This window comes from Anser anser (genome assembly GCF_964211835.1).
Source record: "Anser anser genome assembly, chromosome: 1".
NCBI lineage: Eukaryota > Metazoa > Chordata > Aves > Anseriformes > Anatidae > Anser > Anser anser.
The window spans coordinates 141,542,450-141,567,757 of NC_139720.1; the positions used below are offsets into that span (position 1 = coordinate 141,542,450).

Sequence of the window (25,308 nt, forward strand, 5' to 3'; positions counted from 1 at the left end):
TTTAAACCTCACCTCTTTCCTCACAAGGAGGAGGGAATGAAAATTTGCAAATGACTGTACAAGTTTCTCCAGAAATTCAGGGCAGTCTTTCTGAAATGTTTATGTATGGCAAGCTGACTTACAAGTATTGTGTATGTGTGTATATATATATATATATATATATGCACACAAAGTCAATAGTGTAGCCAATATTTTCAAAAGACATTTGACCATTTAATATTTTATTGTTCAAAGGTTTCTCTAAAACTTTAAAAAAATGAATTGATTTTCTGTCAAAAAGAATCAAACCACTTTTTCCATTGCTGTTATGGTGAAAAGAAAAATTCTGAACCTAAAACCACAAAGTAAACAGTCACAGAGACCAGCGATTACTGTTCTGAAAGAATATATTTGTGTTTCTACAATATTATGACTTTTTTCTTCTAATGTTGAAATCTAGAATCATTTAACAAAACAGAGGAAGGAATTCAGACAGTCAGTTATTGGCCTTACATAGCTGATGGAAGAACCCCAAAACACATCTGATCTCTGACAAATAAAACATCCCTCTTTAACAGCAGTGGTAGCAAATGTAAAATGTTTAGTCTCCAATAGCTTGAGCATATAGTCATAATTTTTAGAATGCTATACTATTTTACATTGAAATGAGAAGGTGATGCTTTTCCATACTTTGTTCTGGAAGCCAAAAAGACCAAATAAAAATAACTGGCCCTTACACTTCAAATAAGAATACTCTTGTTAAGAAATTACTTGAGAACTGAAAGCATTAATTCTTCATCATTTTCTTTTAAACTCTAGTACTTTCAGCAAAACCCCAGAAGCTAAAACTTAAATATTTTAGCTGGCTTGATGCTGTGCGTTTCTTGGAAAATTAACACTATTTCAACTCATTCTGTAGTTTGTTTTCTCAACTTTTTTTTTCCCTTGTTGCAAGATGTTCTTCTAAATATGCTAACCTAGAATTCAGACAAGCTCACTCAAACGTTGATGAAATATTTTGAAAATTAAAAATGCAAATCAAACTGATTCTATGAACTGCGAAGGTTTGCAAGTTTCTGGCCAGAGATGGAATTGCAGTTCTTGGCCTACTCTTCCTTCTCTGGGTTATTTATGGTTCTCCTGTTAAACTACTGTGAAAAGTAGTCATCCCCACAAGACAACATTACCCCAAGTAACAAACTCAATCGATTCTCCTATTTGCCACATTCTTGATTACATCATTTGATTTTTGCACCAAATTTAGACAGCTCATAAGCCAAGTTTTAAACCACATGCCAATTTTCTAAACTCAACATGGAATTTCTGAATATCTTATCATACATCTAGTTTCTTCATTTTGTTTTCCGTACTACACTTACAATCTGTTTGTGTGCTTCAACACATGATTTTTAAGAGCAAAGTGAGCTCTCCCTTTGGATTAAAAAAAATAGTATCAAAGTAAAGGAACAAGAAAATATCCTATACTTGGAATTTACAAAAGCATTTTGCTGATTATCTCAGCACTAAAATAGCTAAAGTATGAATTGTAGGTAAATTACCTTTACTGGCAGAATGCTCGGTGTATTGTAATTTCAAATAGAAAACATACTGAGCCTACTGAGATAGTGAAAACATCCTGGGAACACAAGTTAAGCAATTCTATGGATATTTAACTTCAGTGCTCTTACAACCATCAACAGCTCTTAGTTTTTTTGTGTTAGTTTTCACATTTAAAAAAAAAAAAAGGCAAACAAAAAACACACTTTTCTAAAAATGTTAGTGAGGGAATTACTTTGGGTACACTTTTAAACTGTCAAGAGTGGAGTACGGACACCTATAGCATCAGCAAAATTCTGCCGTGACTGCCTTTTTGTTTGCCGTAAACCACTGAAAAAGGAAACAGAGATGGTCAGTATTGAAGAAAGAACCTATGCACCTAACCTTCAATCACAATGCACACTTGAAACCCATATATTAAAACCCATATATACGTTGGCATAAATCTTAAAACACTGAAAGTACAGTTGAATAGGATTCCTGGTCAAAACCCTGGTATTATTAAAGCAACAATCGCTGGAACATACCCAATTCACTATTCAGAAGTCTGTAGAACTGCTTGATCCAACAGTCAGGTTGTGGTTGCAATTTAGTATTTTTGAGAGCATGCAAGTACAAGACCAAAGCTGCACGTCTGCTGAAATGAGAATTCAGATTTTGTTCACATATCTTTGGCAGTAGCAGAGGAGATACAAAGAACAGTACATATTTAGATGATGCGCATACACCACCTTTGTTAATGTTGCACTGGAGAAAGGAGATACAAGCACTATGAAAATCCAAGTTGTTTGGTGCCTCTGACAGCATCTCTTTCAAAAAGAATGAGTAAAATACTGGACAAGGAGCCAGAAACCATCTAAAAATGGGAGTTTGCTTTCCTGACAATCTCTGCAAAGCTTTATTCCATCTAGCCTGCAACAGGCGTGCTCTGATAGCCAGTGGCTCCAGTGAAAACCCTGCTGCTCTACAAGAACAAAAGATCTATGACTGCATCTCAGTATGCCACCTCTTCTTTTTGGGGTGGCAGTGAGACCAGGAAAGGGGAGACTGGGGAAAGCAGAATTGCATGAAGACCCTTACAATCCCCAGGCGTGTTTCAGCAATTCTCAGTATTGCAATCCTTCCTCAAGGAAAGCCTTTTACTGTGTGCTAAAGGGAGCACTACCTACAACATAAAAAGCAGCAGGAAAGCTTTGCAAGCTGTTATTTGTCTAATCAATCAAGCAGCTTCACAAATATGTTAAATCACAGGCCATTTCCACAACTGGAAATAGGACATATTGAACTAAGGTGACTGTATTTAAAAAAAAAAAAAAAGTAAGCTGTAATTTGGTCAAGAGCTCTATGGTGGTACAGCTGCTTGTCTCCAAAGGCAGATGCACCAGACGACAAAAATCACAAAAAGCTGCATGACCTTTCCATATCAACAGCAGGCAGTCGAGTCTTCCCTCAGTCTGCAAATCAGCTAAACACCCTGGTAATGGATCTGCCTCACAGAGAAAAAGATAACCAGCCACGGACCTGGCATGCATAAAAGACAGCAAGTACAGAAGGCTTCGTTTTGCCACACTGTAGGCCTGATTTATATTTCCTGCTCTTACCATACTGAACTCTTGAAACCTCTCAGACCCTTTGTTCACTAAATGGGAACAGGAAGAATGACTGCCTTCTGACACACCGACAAAAGGCTTTGGCTGGCAACAAAGCACTGCACACAAATATTCGATTAGTAAAACGGGTAGGAGCAAGAACAGGCACCTGATGGGGCAGGATCTTTCCTCTATCCAACAGGGGGATACTCAAAATGTTATTCAAACGAACAGCGTCTCGCTGGCAACACTACCAAATCCAGCAACGCTCAAGTTCATGGCCCACCCTAGTGATAACCCTTCCAGTTTTCCTCTTCCAGCCCTTGGGTTCCTTCTCAGCGCCTCACCCAAAAGCAAAACAGCCTGCGCCTCCTGACAAAACAAAACCAAACCTTTCAGCTGAAGTGCTACAAGTCAAAGGGTTCCACAGCAAACATCATATTTTTCTGTATGCGCTCTGTTGAAAAATTATGGAAATGCCAGTAAATAAGTGAATCTGTGGTAGCACGCTGTAGTAAACAGTAATTCAGGCACTCACTACCAAGTTACTCTACAACTCACTGCCATTACAAAAATAAAGCAGCAGTTACTGTTATGCCAAGTCAGCAACAAGCTTCATGAATTAATTCCTCTTACACTTGCAGGAAGAACGTTGATCAATTTACAAGTTGATACAAACTAGAAAGCTTAATGGACAGAGAGCTCCCACCCCGCGGTTTCTGTAGGGTCGGCAGGAGCACAAACGGCATGTTGCTCCTCGGTGAGTTTGGGACTTGTCAACACGCCAGGCAATTCCATCTGGCACATCTATTACAAGAAAGTCTCTTTGTTTCTGTTACGTAAGGTGTAAAAAAAAGAAGTTCTGCACATCCCCTGAAACTCGCTGAGATGCTTTACGTGATCCATCAGATCATGGTATCAAGGAAATCAGTATCCGCTACATGATGACAATACCTGCACTGACCTGCACTTCACTCCCACAGGGATGCGTGCAATTTATTTTTTTTAGACCATGCTTGATCTATAATATCCAAGCAGCTTACAAGCTATCACATCTCTACTTCCTCTTTGTCCCTCACACACAGATATTCTTTAAACTGAAATCCTGCTATGCTAATGCATGGCAGACTAAATTATTTTCAATGTCAGTCAAAAAAAGAAAGCCTGAATTCCTCCAGCAAGTCAAACAAAATTCTTCTTACTACGCTGGCATTTATTTTGATGATGATTTTCAACATCTTAACGCTGACACCTTTTTTTGACAAAGACTTCCTATTTCACGTGGGTTTTGCAAAACTTAAATGTAAATACAAATACTCAATACTGTGATACAAAATCCTGCTCTCACTGTCACTGTACAACCACCCAGCACCCAAGATACACAGACAAGAAATACAGAGTGGCGTTGACTGAGAAAATACAATACATCACTTTGGTTGCCCTTTAGCAGTGACTCCAGCGCTCAGATGATACCCATGAAGCAGGCGAAAGCATTGCAGCTGAGGAGAGGAAACATCAGACCAATCAGAGAGACGTGGCCAAAAAGCTCTGTCCATACAAAAGAGACATTAAAGAGGTTCCAGAAACCACCCATGCCATTTAGGCTTATAAAAAAAAAAAAAAGGTGAAATGTTGTAACAAGCTGAGGTAATGATCGGGTGTTGAAAAACTGTATGTAGGTACAAATCATATTTGTAACCAAAATGTCAAACTAAGTGATGATCAAAGAAGGTCTCAAAAAATTGGCCCAAAAAATTAAATCAAGTGTGTTTACAAATCAGATTCTGAATTTCTGTCTTGAAACTGCCTAAACGTTGATAAATGGTGTCCTTGAAATGTTACAATACATTATCACAGATGACTACTCCCCATAAGCTAATTAGCTTCCTTGTTCCTAAAGTGAAATGAAAACCTTTTATAAGCAAGTTATGATGAGTTATAAAATCTGAAGCAGAAAAGTAATCAACCATGCAAATCATAGAATAAAGCAGTATACTGTAAATGCTAACAACAGACATGCTATAAATAAAAGCTGTTAAGAAAACTGCTCAAGGTCAAATTTCATCAGCCCTATCTGAACGCTTCATCCTGGGCCCTTTTTGTTTAAGTCATACGTAAACCAGGATAAAGTTATTATTCTGACATGACTACAGAGTATGTAATTGTTTTAAAAATATATTATTCTGTGGAATTAAAGACTGTAAAGTAGGGTAATCCTACTAATCACAAAAAATAGTAATTCATGCTTCATGGAACAAAAGCCAGAATCTCAGAAAACAAGTGATCGAATCATTCTCTTATCTGTAATCTTGTTACTCAAACTGGCAGATCATTTTAGCAACCTTGTATTTCAATCTACCCAAGCAATCAGGTAGAATTACTGTTTATTGCCCTTGTTTTTCACAAAGAAGTATTTAAAAAAATGCTTTTTCAAGTAGCTTGCCCTGTGAAGAGCACCTTATTTTTTAAGAGAAGGTTCTGCAGCTTTTCCTAACTTAAAAACTAACCAAACAAAAAACCACCAGAATTATTATTTTTTCCATTGTAGCTTTTTCACATATCGCACTTCCAGGCTCTGTGTAAACAAATGATGTTTTCTGTTCTGATCCTAAAAGCACTAGCACAAGTCTCAAGTGCTTGCTTTGAAAATACCAGGGCCCGATCCAATCAACATCCAGATACTTTTGTTTAAACATTCCTTTGCAGCAGGAGCTGAAGATGTTTTTACTAAAATTTTTAAAGCAATCTGAATATAAACATTTGTAATACAACCTGGTAAAGCTTTTCCACTCTGAAATGCAAACTTCAGAATCAATTTACTTCTAAACATTCTTCTGAAGTAGTAAAAACACCCCTACTTTCTCAGAAATCCCACTTACATGAAGCAGAAAAAATGGGAAAGCAAGATAGCTGAAATCTTCAGAACCCCATTTTTGGTGTCTTTAATTAAAATATTTTTGTATTTTAAAGATACTAAAAATGCTGCAACTTGCACATCAGAAAGGAGGCATATAGTAGTATTTCAGGCAGGTTGTTTTTAAAAAAACTCCAGAATAAAACATTTTCCTGGAGAAAAAACTATCCTGAGCAATCAGAAAACCAAAAAAAAAAAAAGCCAAACTAGAATTGTGAGAACTAATGAATGTTTTACTGAAGGGGTATTTTAAAAGCTGAATGTAGAAGCCAGGAACAGCTTTAAATGTCTCCAGCTGCAAAGGCTCACCTTTGCCTCTATATACAAATCATCAAACCAGAAAGGTCAATTTAGAAGATTTCCCATACAGGTATAAAACCTGCTACGACACCACTCTCAAATGTCAACTGATGAGGGCTGACAGAGGCTCTGAACGTTACTTCAGACGCAAGGAATAGAAAGAATAACATATCAGAAAACTCAGGCAACCACAACTAAGGAGGTCAAGTCAACAGAAGCATATGGTGTTCTGTCTGTGCATTGGCTTCAGACAATGAGGATAATTAAACACATGATTTGCTTGAGAAGAGTAATTGGCAGCACTTGATCTGGTCTTCCTTTAAAAAGAAAGAAAAGCAAGCTACAGTGATGGAAAAAAAAATAATAAATCTCACATTTGCAATTGCTTTCTCCTGCCCTGACTGTTCATCTAATAGCATTCACTCTCCTTTGCCTAGTAAACAACAGTGCCCAGGACTCTATAGACAAATTAATCCTCAAAGGTTTTTAGGTTCCAGCTTTTTTTTTTTTTAATAAATAAATAAATAAACCCCCCAGTGCTAAGAAGCACTGTCAACTCTGCTGGCATTTCTTCTTTAAAGGGAAAGTGATATAAAAGGTCACTGAAATCATTTGCTAAATCAGTTCCACAATAAGCAATCAGCACTTAACACCTCTCTAACCCCGAACAGAAACAGTAAGGAATAAATATGAGCTTCAGAGAGTCTATTCCCAAAAGGCAAAGCAGACCAAGGAAAAATATTCTAACTTCTGCTTTAGATATATATATATATAGCTCAAAAAGTTCAGTTTAAGAAATTAATAGGAGCTCAGATGAGCATGCAATCCATTGATTTTATGTAATTTGGATATTAACTCTTCACAGTGTCAGAAAAAAAACAATACATTCCCTTTAAACAGCCTTCATCAAAAACCTCCACTTCAACAGTTCCTGCTTGTCTTGCATGAGACTCAAAGCGTACAACCGAAACCGGGAAGTGGTCAATAGTGATGTCACAGCATTGCCTCAAAAACGCAATTTGCAGGGACAGCTGTTACAAAGCTCATTATGTCGTGATTATTTTTCAGATTAACTACTAATTAAAAAGCCACGCTACAACTCTGACTAAAATGTCCTGCAGAACTACTACTGCTTAAGCAACATGGAGCTCCTGTCGGGGCAGGCGTCAGGATCGGAGCACTGAAACACTCAGATACAGGACGGGTTGATCCCCAGACTGCACTCCTGGCAGTGCTGAGGGACTGAAGCACCTGAGCTGAAAGCACGCCGATTGCATGCTTTTTATTTTTATATGTTAAACCAAATCATTGCACTCTACATTTCTGCAGAAATATGCTAAGCAGGCACTGCATCCTGTTAGGTTTGTTTCCATCCTTGAGTTCATACACGTTATTGCTACCAATATAAAAACAGCATCTTCTTAAAACTACAGAATAGCTGGTTGTTCTGCTTTCTAACCAGACATAGAGAAGAAGCCATAACTGCTTATGTAGTTCCAGCAGAGAGTAGCTTTATAACAATTTGTGTGGTATTGCAATTTCTCCATTAAATATAATACCACAAACTATCCCTGGTACAACACCGTTCTTTCCCACCTGACACAAGAGAACAGGGGACAACCCTTTCACCTGAAGTACTTAGGGAGATTTGGTGGCAGTGTAAACAAATGTAACTACCTTTAGGTAATTCAACCCCTTTCAGTCAGCTGGACTAGAAGTCATCTGTGACATCTCGTATTCCTCTTCAGACCTCAATCACCCAAGATGTCCAGCTACTTTCTACAGACAAGTGCATATACTCATATTGAGACACCTGATCAAAATATGCATGCTGTCAAGCGGTCTCAAATTTGTGGGGTGTTACTGATTTGGTTTTAAAAATAAATATTATATATATAATATATAATTATATATAATATATAATTAAGGCTTTTGACACAGTTCCCCACAACATTCTCCTCAAGAAACTGGCTGCTCGGGGCTTGGACTGGCGTACGCTTCGCTGGGTTAGAAACTGGCTGGATAGCCGGGCCCAGAGAGTTGTGGTGAATGGAGTCAAATCTGGTTGGAGGCCGGTCACTAGTGGTGTCCCCCAGGGCTCGGTACTGGGGCCGGTCCTCTTTAATATCTTTATCGATGATCTGGATGAGGGCGTCCAGTGCACCCTCAGTAAGTTTGCAGATGACACCAAGCTAAGTGCGTGTGTCGATCTGCTCGAGGGCAGGAAGGCTCTGCAGGAGGATCTGGATAGGCTGGAGCGATGGGCTGAGGCCAACTGTATGAAGTTCAACAAGGCCAAGTGCCGGGTCCTGCACCTGGGGCGCAACAACCCCAAGCAGCGCTACAGGCTGGGAGATGAGTGGTTGGAAAGCTGCCTGGCCGAGAGGGACCTGGGAGTATTGGTTGATAGTCGGCTGAATATGAGCCAGCAGTGTGCCCAGGTGGCCAAGAAGGCCAACAGCATCCTGGCTTGCATAAGAAGCAGTGTGGCCAGTAGGTCTAGGGAACTGATTGTGCCCCTGTACTCGGCTCTGGTGAGGCCGCACCTCGACTACTGTGTTCAGTTTTGGGCCCCTCGCTACAGGAAGGACATGGAGGTGCTCGAGCGAGTCCAGAGAAGGGCGACCAAGCTGGTGAGGGGTCTGGAGAACACGTCTTACGAGGAGCGGCTGAGGGAGCTGGGCTTGTTCAGCCTGGAGAAGAGGAGGCTCAGGGGCGACCTTATCGCTCTCTACAGTTACCTTAAAGGAGGCTGTAGAGAGGTGGGGGTTGGTCTGTTCACCCACGTGCCTGGTGACAGGACGAGGGGGAATGGGCGAAAGTTGCGACAGGGGAGTTTTAGGTTGGATGTTAGGAAGTACTTCTTTACCGAAAGGGTTATTAAGCATTGGAACGGGCTGCCCAGGGAGGTGGTGGAGTCACCATCCCTGGAGGTCTTTAAAAGACGTTTAGATGTAGAGCTTAGCGATATGGTTTAGTGGAGTACTTAGTGTTAGGTCGGAGGTTGGACTCGATGATCTTGAGGTCTCTTCCAACCTAGAAATCTGTGATACTGTGATATATATATTTCTCTGCAAACCACCTTTTGATAAGCTACTGAACTTCTAACCCAATTTACTAAAATGGTGTTCTCTACCATAACAGAATTTTATGAAAGTGGGGTCCTTGATTTTCCTTGCTGTTGATCTGACAGGTCAAAACTGGAAAGGAATTTGAAAGAAGAAAAAGTCTGCATAAAAGCCCACAGGAAAAACATTTTGTTGAACAAGTTTATTATCCAAACCAGTGCGCACAAACAGTTAACCAATTTCCAAATCAATTAGGATCAGAGAAAGCCTGAATGACTACCAGTCACTCACATTTTGGTAACAGCCACTCATTAACTGAATCTGCATCCTACACTTTTACTTCTTTTTTTTTTAATCTTTTGCATATCTGATGCCCCCACACCAACTCTCTGCTTTAACAGCTAGAGTTGCAGCTATATCTTAAATAAAGTTTTATTCAAAGGTTACTCATGTTATTCCCTGAATTCATGATGTAACTCATATTAGAAAACTTAAAAATGAATTAATCCCAAATCAGCTTGCACTTCCCTTCTCCAGCTCTCATTACACAACTGAACCATGTTGTTAACAGTACGCACTGTTAAATACACAGCTGGAACCAAAGCCAGCCAGTGCCTCCCACGGCGCCCAGAGCTGAGGGACCTCCTGATTGAAGCCATGAAATCAAAAAGTCTCGGTTAAGAACCGAGAATAAGGTGAGAGTTTGGTCCTTTTTGTTCTGGAAGTATCTGTAAGTTTTAAATAACTATAATTTGGAAAATATTGATGACAGAGTTAAATACTAGCTAGCAGAAGGATTACAATAGACACAGACAGGGCTGTACTTGGAAAAACACAGAGTCAGGTACTCCGGTTTAGAGACGGCAATCACGCTATAATTACAGCATTAGAGCAATTAAAAATTCAACCCTAGCTGGACACCTGAAATTAGTTTGATCCCAATTCTAACATGGAATCAGCCTATCATTTTCTGTCGTTGTTCCCCAGACTTAACTTCTACCTGAATAAAAACAAGTACAAGGTTAAAAATCCTGACGGCGGGGGTAGGGTGGAGGTGACACGTTTGATTTTATGTCGTGTGCAAACGCTACAGCAACTAATGTATTTCAACAGCTCAGAATTTCAATCATGGCAAATTAAGCTGTAAAAGAAAAGGAACGGCCTAAAAGCAGCAAGAAACATGTTTTCACAAGGTTAGAGAAGGCGCTACTTGGTTTCGAGTTAGACTTGATTAAAGCCATCGGAATGTATCACTTGAATAAGAAGCTGAAAGATTGTGCTTTTCACAAAAAAAGTACAAAATATTCAGTGCTGAAGTTAACACTTTGGTTTAACTTTCTCAAATCAATGGGTTAATTACACATACATATTTTTTTTCCATTGCACTACTCTTCATCAGTATTATTCAACATTAGTTTGTGATGCTACAGTGCCACAGGGAGCCATGGTTCCTTTTGTATTTCAAACGGGTTAAGGTTTCGTGGTACAATGACAACTTTCACACTGATCTCTTCTGTAACAAGGAAGCAAACACTCTGTGGAAGGTCTAGACCAGCGCAGGAATTATCAAAAGCCGAGGTGCAAGAGCCTCATTACTCTTAGGCCATTCCTGCAGAATGTAAATCAATCTGCTGTGCAACTTTTTATCTGACTGTGAAGAGCAGAGTCAACGGCATCAGCCACCAGCTCCACGGTTTCCCTTACACACCACAAGTGGCAACACCCATTTTATCAGAAAAAGCTCAACCATCAGCTTCCTACATTTAATTTCTGTTTGTAAAATGCATTTATAACCTCTAAGTAAAGAACACAGCAAAGCTGCCATGAACGTCCTTTTCCTTTATGGTGCATTTAGCAACGGTACACGTATCCTACAAACAGCAAGATGTGCACGAGATCAGGCACAGATAAGAGCAAACAGCTTAAGCACAGATTCTCGCCAGAGCCAGGAGGCTCTTCTCCGCTAAGACAAAAAAAGGACCAAGCACAAAACCACACCCGTGAGCACAATCAGAAGCAGTTTGCTCCAGCTTTGAAGCAGGATTTAACCGGCAGCAGCGTGAACAACCAGAAAACAATATTCACAATTTGTGTGCAAACGTCTGCTTGAGTTTCAAATGAAGCAGCGCTCCCTTTGTCACCTTGCTCTCTGGTATTTTCATGTGACCAGCGAGAGCCAAGATTGCGGGGTGGGGAGGCAACACCCAAAAACCAACGTAGATACTGCAACCGTGCAAGCTCCACTGATTTGCTTTCCTACAGCTGCTTCCACACCTTCTCACTGCTGGGGACATGAACTCCAGCTGCTCCCCAAGGCTCCTTCCCACAGCCCAGGATCCTCCCTTCCTCTGCCTTTCAGGTACCTGTAGAGAGCAATGAGGTCTCCCCTGAGCCTCCTCTTCTCCAGACTAAACAACCCCGGTGCCCTCAGCCACTCCTCATAGGACTTGCTCTGTCCTATTCCTGTTTCCTCAGCACATGCAGGAATACAGCACCATCTGTAACACCGAATTTGAACCATGGTTCAAATGACATGAGGGAAAAGAATACTGGGGCATGTCCTGTGACAGAAGGAGCAGCAAAGACATTTCAATTCTTGAAAAAAGTCAACTGCAACCTCCTACTTTCATCACCTAAGTAAACAGTTTATCAGTCTGACTTCAGGGGAGAACAACTTAGTCATTGGTACCACTTGTAACAAGATACTGAATATAGGGACATATTATGAATGTTCTAGCTTTTTTTTTTTTCCTGCATGGGGGTGAACTCTCAGCCTTACCCAATTCAAATCTTCGATCACTGCAAGCTACACATAGCTCAAATACCTCAAAATCTGAAGCAACTCATCCCAAAAACACAAGAGAGTAAACTCTTCGATTCAATTCTAGCTCATTCCAAGATAAAAACTTTGTCAGACTAAGTTAAATACTGTTAGTTTTAATGCAATGCATTGTAAATACAGGGCAAAGCATTAGTCTATTTTTAAACGTCTCTGTGTGCTATAAAAATGCACATTTATTGCAAACAACTCAACTGCCTTCTCAGTAAAGCAGTGTGCAGGAGGAAAACAAGGGAAAATGAGCCCTGACCTAATAAAGGTCATCTCTAGCTCTGAACGTGTACGTCCCATTTCCATCAGGAGAGAGAAGAGCTATTACGCCAGCACGTGTCTTCACATGGGAGTTGCAGAAAGGTCTCACGAATTTCTGCTTAGAGCCCCCCTGATCACCAGATACATTTTGCAAAGCAGAAATGTTTAACCCTCACGCTTACAGGCAAACAAAACCCACAACACCTCGACACACTCTCCGGAGCACGATTTACGGCGAGCAGCTGGGCAGTGGCTGAGCAGCTGACCCCTCTGGGTCATGCCCAAGGCACTGTTGTGGAAGCACTCAGTGAGGAGTTATCTCAGATCCGCACTTGCATGAAACTTCCTAAAGGTGTCACCTACTGTGCACGCCCAACCGATCGCTGCAGTCGGGATTTCTGGTCACGCTGTCATCCGGTCAGCCAGGTTTCCATACAGAAAAAGAAGTCATGTCCAGCAACACCCAGGTACCCCAAGCCTTCTCCAAGACTCATCATTGATATAATCTGTTCCAGGCACTGTTGAACGTTCAGGGCTCGACTTTTAAGCTGCTGTATGGTCTTGGATGGATTAACTCAGCTACAGACCAACGTGGCACAGAAAACAAAGCACACAGGAAAACAAAACCACGGTGCAGGAAGACAAACCAACCTTTCCATTCTTACAACCTGAAAGCTTTTGAAAATCATAACATGATTTGTTTCTACCACATTATTGTCAATAACTATCTGGGAGTCTGTACATGTAAACCGAGCCACTTACTTTAAATCAATCCTTTCCTCCCCCTCAGAAACCACAGAACATATACTTAAAAACCAGAAACTACAGCAAGAAAAACTCGTTTCCTAAATTATAGTAAGATTAGTAATGATAGGTCCACAGCTAACTGTTTAACATTCTCATACATTAGGAAAAAATCCATCTAACAAAAGGTAACAGTGATCCAGAGAGCGCTACCACCTCACAATGAACAATGCTATTCCAAGAGCTAAAACTTCTAGAAATTCTCAGTAGCTTGGGCACAAAATTCAAGTACTGTATAAGTTTGGTTATTGTTTCTGCACTTGCAAGCGGATTGAGGCTGTCGATGCTTCTCTGTGCATCACTGTGTTGAACAAGCTTGGTTTCCAAGTACAGCTTCTTTCTAACTTGTCTCTCTTGGAAAAAAATAAAAAATTAGAATCAAAGCTCCACCACGCTCCCATACTGTTGCAAATCAACACCACCACCTCAAGTGAAACGCGATCCCATCATACTTGTAATATTCAAATCTCTCTTCAACAGCACCTCCGCAGTTTTTCCTCTAGGGACTGTGCAACCAAAGCAGAGGGCTGTTTATTGACACAATTATTTAACCAGTAAATTGCAATGGAAAAGAGAACTAGTTCCGTCCATACCTGAAGCACCTGAGGAAACCTGCATGTCCGTGATGTTGAGATGCGAAGACCGCAATGCAGCTGTTGACCGCAAAAGCAACAGGTATGCGCGATGAGCGCAGGGAACAAATGATTTTTGAGAACAAGAGAGTGAAATGATCTAGTGCTGCGAGCACAAATAGGGTTTCTGCTGTTGATTACTAGATGGATGGGTGGCACGGCTGTGGGAAGCATCTGCAGGAATAGCCAGAAAGCTGCATGAAAGCCAGGGAGACAACCAGAAAAGCAGCTGGAAGCACAGCTCTAAAATACAAACTAGAGCAACTGCTTTTCAGGCAGAGACGAGCTGGGGAAAAGCCTTGCGCTGTGAGCAAGGAAACCACTTTCTATTCCCTTTCTGCCATGTTCAGGAAAAGAAAACACAGTGCATTATAAATAAACAGAACTAAATTATAGACTTATCAGTGTCTCATCCTACAAAGAAACAGCTTCCAGGATTCTAATCCTAGAGATCGCATCGATAAAGGAAAAAGCTTTTTTGTTGTCCGGGCAGCAAATAAAATTGTGATTACACAGCAGGAATAGGGTTATTGAATAAGATACTGCTCTAAACTGTGGGGGTAAGGAAAAAATTGCACTTAAAAATAAAAACAAGCAACTTTGTGGTTTTTCTAACAGCATATTTTAAAGGTTCCTAGCCATAGAAAGGTCCGTGGACATTAACAATGAAAGGTGAAGTGAATCTGCTAAAATACAAGCAAACATTTTGTGTATTTTAAGGGATTGGATGTTTACAATAATAAGGGGCAACTCCTGCATATCTTACGCAAACATTGCTATTATTTAGTGATGAAACATGCTGGCATGTCAGTCCTGGCACAAGGAGAGAGAAACCTGGCCAAGGTCAAGCAGACCTCATAACAACTCAGGTTATAAAGGTCTCCTAGGGGTCATCTAGTCCAAACCCTGTCCCCTCAGATCTAGTTTCAGCAGCACAGCTGGTTCAAAGTTGGACCGTTCCTGCCAGCTGTGCATCATCCCCACCTGAGCTTTCTTTTGGGGTTGTCATACTGGCTTTAAAAACCAGCGAGACTCATTTTTTGTGCCATCCCTAACCTCCAATGGTCTCAGACAGGCAATCGGTGCCTGACTTGTCATCACCAGCGTAACCTGTTCTTGAAAATGCCTGCAAGGGAAGTTCTTCACCCCTCCCAACCATCCACTTCAGTACCTAACTGTACTTCCCATTACAAAAACTTCCTCCACGATCTAACCTTGCTCTCTATTTCATTTTCAGTCCATTATATTCTATTATCCAGGATGGCCATGAATAACAGATTACGTCCTTTGTTTTTGCAAGGACTCTAAAATATTTGAAAATTATCTTCCTCTCTTCTCACACGTTCCCTTCAAGCTAAGCGATGCCGGTACAAACTCTTTCCTTACTGTACGCATTATTTTGATCTTTGATTACTTGTTGCTTCTTTGAACCCTACCCAACGAATGTCCTCTTTGCAGTGCACCTTCCAGAAGCAGAAATAGTGCCAAGCAGAGCAGAAAGAACACTTCCTGCATCTTGCTGGGATAGTACACTCTTTATTCCCTTACTTCCTAAGCACCCCTTTTCTGCTCAATTGCTTTCAACCTCTGCAACAATGTGATGACTCACGTTTAGCATATGACTTACAGCAAACTGTCATTCCTAACCAGAACCCTAATACCACCTTTCTTCCCCATCCTGTATGCGTACATTTGATCTTCTGCCTTACTGCACCCTGCATTTTGTCTGGGTTTTTTTCTACCTTCAACAGCACCTTGGGTCTGTCCCAACCCTCCATCACTCCCCTCCTTGATGTCTCCGCCTTGCCTGAGTTCCTTTAAACCCCAGTCTCTCAGCCCACCTCCATTACTCCTCCCGGCATGCTGCTGTTTGAAATTTAGGAAGCGCTTGCTCCTTTTCATCACCCAGGTTCACTAACAGAAATATCAGCTAGCCCCAAAACCAGGATAGATCACTGTGAAGCCCTTCTCGCTCACTTAAAAATGTGAGGATGCACCTGTTAGTAACTGCTCTGGGAAGACACGATGAACAAGAAAATAAATAAATGCAAATGCATCTTATTAGATAAACTTGTGGAAATGTATTTTGCAGTAGAGCTGTTATTATGAGCAGCTGTGTCAGATGCAATGGTCTTTCCTGGGCTGGCTAAATCACTCCTATGATAGTCTCTGCGTGAGAGCAGCAGCCAGTGCTTCGGAGGAGTCACGCAAGCAAAGGCGACTCAGGCTGGGGAGCTATTAAAAGAACCCACGCAGAGCGAAAGCATCGACTTTCCCCAGCTCCGAGGGCTGGATGGCAATCAAGAGCAGTGCCTCAAGCTGTTGGCTGAGGCTGGCCGTACAAAACCCTGGCGGCAACCACGTTTCAGAACCCCACCGACTGGCACGCCGGCAGAGCTAGCAGTTTGCAAACAAGGCAGGAGGACAGAGCCGGGCTGAAAAAGCCCCTGTGACTGTGATTCTGACTGTGATCCTTCCCAGCGCCGCTCATTCAAATCACCGTGCCAGGAGTCCTGCTGCAGCAGGCAAGGCAGGCGCGGAGATGCTGCGTGCCCCAGCACGGCCCACCTGAGCAGCTGGGGCAGACGCCGCTCCGGTTCCACTCGTCTGGGACAGCAGGACCACCACCTGCACAGGAATCGCAGCAACCATTGCAAACCTGCGCTCCTGACCAGCCTTAACGCAAACCAACTCCTGTTTTTAACATCAGTAATCTATATGTCAGGTTGTCAGCGCTAGAAACCAAGCTCGGGATGTATTTCAGATCAAAAAAAAAAAAAGAGTAACATCTATGTGCTGGTGTTAAGAAAAAGGAAACACCTATTTCCTTTAATTTCAGTTCCTGGAAGATTTGCAACAGAATTTCCAAAGGAAACCAATACTTCCTTTCCATTAAACAGGGAGAAAAAACACACAAACATCTCTTGCCCCCCAAACAAGCTAACCAATACACATTTTCACATGCGTATTCTACTTTAGCAGCCCATTCTTTCCCTTCCCCTGCCTCCACTCCTCCCAGTTTGTAGTCCATTTAACTTTTTTTCATTGATCCGTCTTAATTCACCTCACTGGGAAATTGGCAGGTAACTGAGAATCAGAATGTGCTGCCGGGGGACCGTAACCAGCATTTACCCAGCTAACAGCTTCTCTTAGGATCAAAGCGTAAACTACAAAGGGTTATGGTCACAAAGCGCTAACGTGTATCTCCCAGCTTTCTATTCTGCATCTGAGGAGAGCATACGCATAACCATTGCCAAGAAAAAATAATCCTCTCCTCCCTGCCCTATTTCCTCCATGGCCCTGTAGGACTTTTCTCCCTCTGGGAATTAATATTCCCAGATCTTATTCCAAAATTTTCCATCACTGGCTGATACCTTTGTTTTAGGCTAAGTTCGGTTTTCCTATCCTTGTTAAGTTTAGATATTTTTCAGCACTTAAGGTTACTGTGGCTGAGACTCAGTGGGATAATTCTATTATGAAAGTAGCCAGGGAAGAAAGATGACAACGCTTTTATTACACAGCCCAGAACATTTTTCATTCTTGCACCAAAGGAGAGAAAAGGTGGTGCTTGACACAAGACAACAGTAGCTCCTACCATCATTACTTAAGGATGAGGGAACATTCAGCAAACTAGGAAGCTGGTTAAACATCCCGTAAGTGGTTAAACATCTCATAAGTCAAAGTCTTCTCGGAGATCTTTCCATGTGGATTTAAAGCAGCGTACCAGCGTCAGCCATCCTCGCACAGTGAGGAGACTTTATGGTTATGACAACAGTCCTGGAAGAGCTGTAAAACAGCAGCTTTTCAACAATTCAAGCATTGCTGGAGCTTTTTCAACAATTCTTCGTAAGAGAAGAATGTTTTTTACATAGGGAAAAAGATGGCACACACTGCTAGCTTCAGACTGCTCTGGAAATGACGTAGCTTAGTCAATGCTGAAGGGTTAAGCTGCATCGGATTTTCACAATATGTATTCCATACACGTCCTCATCACTTCCAGTAGCCAAGTGCCTTCTGAAAGTGACACAAGACACTGCCAACTACTGTCTGGCTCCAAGAACAAAGCACGCATACTTTAAACAAAAAGCTGCTGTGCTCTTTTTTTTCCTAAAAAAAAAAAAGGCAGGATCAGAGCAGGACTTTCACATGGGAAGCAAGCGATGAGCTTTGCTGAGGAAGTTCATCCTAACATGCCGGCCCTAATCCAGGAAAGCTCTTTACCTTCTTTACCAATTTCCATGCTCCGCTAACAAGCATCTGGAAGTTTGCTGGGCCCCAGCAGCTTCTCCTGGAGCGTTACGCACTCAGATCACTGGTCACGTTAAATATCAAAGCACCAAGACTACACTCTCCACATAGCAGGCAACAGCTTTGATGCAGTTTTTGTGAGTGGTGTGCCAGGTACAAAGCAGTATTCTACTAGCTGGATCTTCTTAAGAGCAGTGCCTTTAGGATAAAAAAATACTTTATTTCTGTAGCTCACAAACGAGGCAGTGAAGGCCTGTGACCCTGAGCAGGTCAGTAGTACTGGAAAGCACGGTTTAGTCAAAAGAGATGGTGTTAAGCACAAAGTTAGCACTGGCATAAGAGGAAAAGGAGGAATTGCCTCAGGAGGATGTGAAGGACATGTTAAGCCGAACTAGCTCTGAAATAACAGCAGATTCATTAAAACTGTTCCTTACACGCACCCAAGTAATCCATTTTGGTATGATTGGATTTCCAGTACCTGTTTTCACTTAAGAGCTAACCATAGCACGCTTTTAACATACAAAAAGCAGCCTTACAGCTCCTGTTCATGAATCCCACAGAAGAGCGAGGTTTTTCCCAGGGCCCCCTGCCCTGCTTCTTTACAACTCCAGTGCTTCTCGGCACCGCAGGGCCTCCAGAAAGAGCCCAGGATCTTGCCCTAATTTTGAAAACACTCTCCAGAGATGAGAAGTAGTTCAGTCTGCCTTCTTCAAACATATCTTTAGAAGCGAAAGCATGTAATTGGCCATTTCATCCAAAAACAGCATCTGCCCCGTGAAAGGTTACTTACATAACTCAGCCAGGGGGTAAGCTAGAGCCATGCTGTTGCCAGTGATGGCAGCTCAGGCAAAGTATTTCCTTCAACTGCCAACAACTTCTCAACACATCCACAAAGTTTGTAAAGCTCTGTTTTGCAGAGACAATTTTTTTTTGGACTTTGAATAAGTAGCAAAGCCTGTATCGCTTTGAAGTGCCTAAATTCTGTCCTGCACCGACTGGGACCAGGTATATTTACTAGAGGAGGACATGATATGCAAACGCACCATGTCATCCCAGTCTTATTATTCTACAAGTGGCTCTGCACTTTAAGCAACAGTCATCCAGGAACTTGGTTCTTCAATTAAAATGAATCACCTGAGGACTGGATTAGGGTTTTTGTTTGGTTCCAATGGGAAGCTAATAATTTGTGTTTTACCTTTTAGTTTTTTAAAATGCAAAATAATATTTTCTTTCTAAGCTTAGATTTACTTTGCTGCCCAAAGACTGACAGATACCTATAAGAACGTAATGCATGCCATATAACTGTAATGGGTAACAAAAGATTATGACCATAATACCTGACATTTCATAGCCTTTCAGTTGATGGGAACAGCAAGCACCTTATTTCCTTCTAACCGAGCCACTCAATTTACAGTGAAAGAGTCAGTGAATTAAGAGACCACCATGCAATGCTTATTGAATAATTAAAAAAAAGGATTGGAAATTGGAAAAAAATATGGATTCTTAACAAACGTGCATTGTTAGTGTCTCAACTTTTCCCATTGGTGTAGAAGCATCTTGGAATTAAAATGTGGTACTGAAATGAACTCAAATCTGTTTTAGACAACCTGATTCGTGTTTTGTTAACTTGTGCAAATTAAAACAAGTTTTTTAAAAACAATGTTCTCTGTATAAATTTCTCCTTAAACCATACCTTAAAAGCAAGTTCTCTAGAACACTGTAATTTCATAACTGTGATTCATAATTAACACATTACTGATATCTTGTTACACAAGTGTTTATTTAACAAATTAGTCATAATGCTCAAAAGAAAGATCTGGTGGAAGATAAACGCAGAACTTTTACACCACCATTAAGAAAGTATCGATTCTGAGCACTCAGATGGAAAAAAGTATAAAAAATAGAGCTGTCTGACCAACAAAAGCTTGAATTGTCACCAAGCACTATATATATATATATATTAGTACTTTCCCAACAGTGGATTTTTGTTAGTTAAAGGTTGTGTTATTCTTTGGCAAAAGAGAGCAAGACCTGTAAACTACGTCCAGTTAGAATGAAAGCACAAAGACAGAATTTCATATATCTGTATCTTTGCTGAAGTGAAAGCGAAATTTTCCTGAGGTTCCTCAACAAGAGAAGAATCAATAACATGAAATTTAACTATAGAATGTGTTATTATCCAAAATGAATAAAATACTACTTAGAATGCAATTCAAATATTCTCTTGTCAGTGTTTTTCACTTCCAGACTTTGTTGTGAAATTAAAAGATCTGTATATTACCCCAACCTCAAGAACCTGACATTTTTACTGATCCTTACATTCAGAGGGCAGGCCTGCCAACCAACTGCTACAGCAGAGATCAGACCACAAAGCATCTGCTTCTCCTACAAGTGTCAAAAAAAAAAAAAAACAATATGCCACAGAACTCATCTGCTTCTTCGCAAAGGATCTTTTCCCTTCTTATTTAAGTATAAAAGAAGGGTTGCAAGTCGGTTGTTCTAAAACTGACAGTATTTCTAGAAAAACTCAGCCTCCTCTTACTGGACCTGAAGCAAAACTGATGATAACATTCTCAGCAGAATAGTCAGAACAAACCATGTAGCAATCTCATTTAATGCAGAATGTGTTTCAGGATGATTTGATCTTTGAAGGACAGTCTAGTATTTTTTCCAAGAGATCAGATGTTTATAAAGGAAAAAAACCTTCTTCTAGAAAGCATTACTGAATAAGTTTATTTGCTTTACTGAAAGACAAATCAAAACATTTCACTTGCAGTAAACAGTCCTGACCAGCAGAAAAACTCAATTTTCCAGAGTTCACATGAAATGCAATAAAATCAACACACATTTAAAAAGGCAGAAATCTATTACAGACAATAGTTACTCATAATAATATGTGCAATCTCATGAAATAGATACACTTCCCATTACGCAGTCAATTTGTTCATATTACTTTATTTCTCATACCATACTCAGACAAGAAATATTTTACATTTCCTACAAAGACAGCAAGAAAAAAAAATCTCTGGACAACACTGCTTGGCAGTTTGCCACTGCCATCACCGAATCATCAGGGAAGACAGAAAGCTGCACCAAAAATAACATTGTCCAGCCTGGTCCACTGGCCATATGTTACTTGGAAAAAAAAGAAAAAAAGAACATCTGTTTTTCCAACAACCATAAACCAAGAAAAACAAAACAAACTATTCAGCCTTCCTCTAACAGCAGGATTTGTTTCTCCTCATTTATTTTTTTTTATATAAAAGTCAGGATCCCTCCAAGTTGATTTTCCTGAATCTACTAGCAGGTGTTAATCCCTCACCAAGGCAATACCTTCTGGAGCAGAGCTAGTCAACAAGCCGTTTACACATTGCTAACAGAGCAGCAAAGCACACGCTTGTACTATTCATTCCTCAGCCATACAGCCACGTAGAGGTCAATTTGTTTTTGGAGCCCTTTACTTACCTTTCCCATTTTGCCATGCAGTATACCAGGACAAACTGAGGAAAGTAGTGATGAAAACTAACACGGTGGCCACAGTTCCATTTCGGAGCCTCATCTCATTTCACCATCACACTTGTTTATGTTCTGCTAGCGATCAGGGCCTATCTGTTGGGCTTGCTGCAACAAAGTCAGCTGAAGTCCAGCAGCAGCAGCACAAAACGTAGCTCTCACATATCAAAGGAATCACGAATCAATCCATCCTGAACTGCTGTAAGCTTTCTTGTAGTTCTCATAAGTTTTTTTTTCTTCTATCCCTGTTTAAAGAAAACAAAGTTTCAATAATTAGACCAAAAATATTTACAAGTGTCCCCCATGTACCAAAGTACGGTAAAGAAACACTTCTGTGTGCCCGTTACTGTGGCTTACATGCACCCCTCTTGCACTGCTCCAGTCTCGGCTCAGGGAACAGCACCTGTTACATTAGAACTGCTTGTACCTGGAGGAGCTGCGTGTCACCCGAATTTGGTTGTTAAAGGACAAACACACCTATCACCTACACTATGATGTTACCACCAACCCAAGGCAGGATCACACCTCACTCTGGTGGCACAGAAGGGATACAGGAGGCTTTTTGGGAAGCCGGCAGCTCAGAGCCCCGCTGCTAAGCACTCCCCTCAGCAAAGCCTCTCCGAGGTCAGCGAGCAGAGCCCTGATGCAACTGCAGCAGTGGAACCGCCCCCAGTGAACCGAGAGACCAGAGCTTTAAATAGCATTTACAAACCTATATCATTCATCTCTCCCTGCGCAGTGAGAAAGCATCTGATCCATCCACAACCATTTTTTTCCCCTCGCTTAGCTGCGGGGAAAGGACAGACGACGGTCACGCAAGCAGAGACTGTTCAATCTGTAAGAGCTCACAACAACCCCACAAAAACAGCACGATGTGACCACACCGCTCCTCTCCCCACCGTGCAGGGGCAAGGACAGCAGGCAGAAGTCAGCCACAGCTCAATTTCGCCCCAGGTGGAGGTTCCAGACTGTGGGACTAGGAAATCCCCAACTGGCCAAAGCCAGCTAGCATCTAAACATGCTGTCCTAACCAAGCAAGGCAAAGAGAAGATGGAAATAAATTAACTGATGGCCTGCTTTGAAGCTGGGGGGTGGGGATTTGATTTACAGAGAGCTAAAGTATCATTTACAGTAGCTCAAACATTTGATGTTCTTTTAAGAAAGAAAAGAAAGGGAGGCAGTTTTTCCCCATCGCAAGCTACATCTGATACAAGCATGCTATCCAGCAGTAAATAAAGACTGACTTTGGACTTTCCTTACAAGCAATCTCTGCCACTCTCTTGCCTGGGTACATTTAGAACAGGGGAAAGTACTTCTCATCATGCTTGTACTGGAGATTCCAGTCAAGTCTGAACTGCTCTCACCAGGCTTGTACCACAGCACGCGCTACTTTCACCCAAGAGCTTGTAAAACAAGATACAACAAAAGGGCCTGGTCAACAAATGAAAGGAAGAGAACCACACAGTTACGGAACTACACACTCTCGCATTCGAGCCTTGGTCACAAGATGCAGGTTGCACAAAGTGTTTACCTTCTGACTACGATTACCTCACATACAATGCCAGTAGCACGCTTTGTTTCGAGGAAATTTATGCACAGATAGGTCGGTGGCTTTAAACTTTCCCTTAGAGGTACTGTGTGATTTCAAAGTTGGAGAACAAATGCAAGCACACAGAAAGAGGACAAAGCAGAGGATAAGATTAGGTAAGAAACCAAGTAATGAGAAGGAATAGAAACTGTGAAAGGCTTTACGGTATGAGAAACCTGAATTTACCACAATAAAAGATAAAAGACAGTTGAGAGAGCTAAAGAAAGCTAAGGTGGAGAGCACGGCATGCCAGGAAGCATCATCATCACCAGTACTTTGAGCAGGAGATGGACATAATAAACACCAGAGGGGTATGCAAGAATAATTAGGTCAAAGATAAAAGCCTGTATGAACTTTCATAGCAAGGGCAGAAAAAGATGTCAAAACCCCCAAGTTTCACAAGGCCTGTCTGCAGGGCAGGAAGTGCAAAGAGTTCAGGTGATTCCCAAACTAACAGAATAAGCAACTGGGCTTCTGACAGCAACACTGACAGCCCATGCTGCTGAAGTAGCTCTGAAGTAAGGATGCCTAAACTGTAATCTACCTTCACCACGACTCTAGCAGCAGCCATATCGCTCCGAAGCAACTCAGGTGTGCACAAAGGACCAGGCTGCAAGTTAGGCTGGATTATCCCAGAGGGGGCAAGAGACAGCTGGTCCAATGTGCACACAGAGAGGACAGCCAGGAACATAAAAAATACCAACTGATAATGGTAAGAAAGAGAACTGCCTGCCTTGCCAGAAAACCCGGGCATCACTCGTACATTTGCAGCAATAAAAACCAAGAGGCTGTGATCGGGGCTCCTCACTGTGCTCAGGAAAATGCAGCCTAAAACAATTTAGAAAAAATAATTACTGAGCTGTAACGTAACTCGGTTAGCTATGAGTTTGCCCAACACTGTGCCGACTCGCTAACTGCCATCGTCTTGTTAGCTGGTTCTGAGGGTTTTTCCCCCTTTCTCTCCCAGCGCTGTGCCCCTTCTCCCTCCCCTGCCAGCGCCGCAGCTCGGCGGCACTCGGGCGGCCGCCCGAGCCTTTCGCGACCCAAACCGCCGCACACAGCCAGGCCGTGCACGCACCACAAGCGCCCCAGCTTTTAAAAACCGGAGCCAGTTAAGGCAGCAAAAGCCCACGCGGACGTACGTTACCTAACCCCCGGGTGGGCACTTCGGGTGCTCTCGGTAATTCCCAGCCGAGCTGAGGGAATCGAGCTGAGGGGCGGTCCGGATGGAGGACACACGACCCCGAGAGGCTGCAACTCGCCCCGTGAGGAGGACGAAGATGGGTGTCACGGGCACCTGCTCCGCAGGTGAGCGGCGGGGACCGCCCCGGCCGCCAGCCGTTAACCGGCGGCCGTTAAGAGACCGTTAGAGACCGTTAACCCCGTTCCCCCCGCAGCAGCAGCCCTCGAAGGGTCTGGGCAGGGCGATATCTGCTCAGCTACCGACTCCGCACTCATTATAAAGCCAGGAAAGGAAGGAAAAAAAAAAAAAAAAAGCCGTAGAAGGGGGCAGTGGTGCCCGGCACTCACTCACCTGCGCACAGCGATCCGGCACCGTCGGGCAGCAGCCCCCAAATGAGCCCAACGCGCCCGGCGCCCGCCTCTCGCCAGCGACGCACCGCCCCCTCCTGCGCGTAAGCCCCGCCCCCGGTCGCCAATGGGCTGTGGAGGCCGAGGGCGCCGCCCATTGGTCGAGCTGCCTGTCGCTCCGCTGGGGTGCGGGTATAAATAGGCGGTCTCGCGAGGCCTTTCTCAGTTGCGGTGGGGGTCGGAGCTGCGCGGAGGAAGCGTGGGGTTGTGCTCTGAGGTGAGCTCTCCTCTGAGGTGTGGGGCGCTGTGGTGGAGGAGGGCTTAGCAGCCACAGCACTTCGTTGTTTACTGCACTGGAGGATGTTCAGCCCCAAACTTGTAAACACACACCATGTCCTTCCAGGGTGAAGTTCTTGCCAAAGGGTGTGTTTATGGTCCTGCTGCCTCACGTGTTTTTGGGTCTGCAGGGTCTACTTAAGACCAGTGCCCTCAGAC

At 42.4% G+C, this 25,308-nt stretch overlaps 1 protein-coding gene across 4 annotated transcripts in view; it reads right to left on the reverse strand.

The window, feature by feature from the left end:
- MGAT4A (alpha-1,3-mannosyl-glycoprotein 4-beta-N-acetylglucosaminyltransferase A) overlaps positions 1-24,920 on the reverse strand; it is a 78,733-nt gene extending 53,813 nt beyond the window's left edge. Inside the window, exons 1-3 of one of the 4 annotated variants that reach the window (XM_083806630.1) lie at positions 24,017-24,111; positions 22,408-22,482; positions 21,648-21,940 (exon numbers count right to left, since the gene is read on the reverse strand). In XM_083806630.1, the coding sequence (XP_083662756.1) occupies positions 21,648-21,741 (94 nt within the window). In that variant the 5' untranslated portion in view covers positions 21,742-21,940; positions 22,408-22,482; positions 24,017-24,111. Of the gene's footprint in view, positions 1-21,647; positions 21,941-22,407; positions 22,483-24,016; positions 24,112-24,430; positions 24,742-24,817 lie in introns of those variants that run through there. The other 3 variants (XM_083806629.1, XM_083806632.1, XM_083806631.1) reach the window with 3 other exon arrangements.
- Between the last annotated feature and the right edge of the window lie 388 nt (positions 24,921-25,308).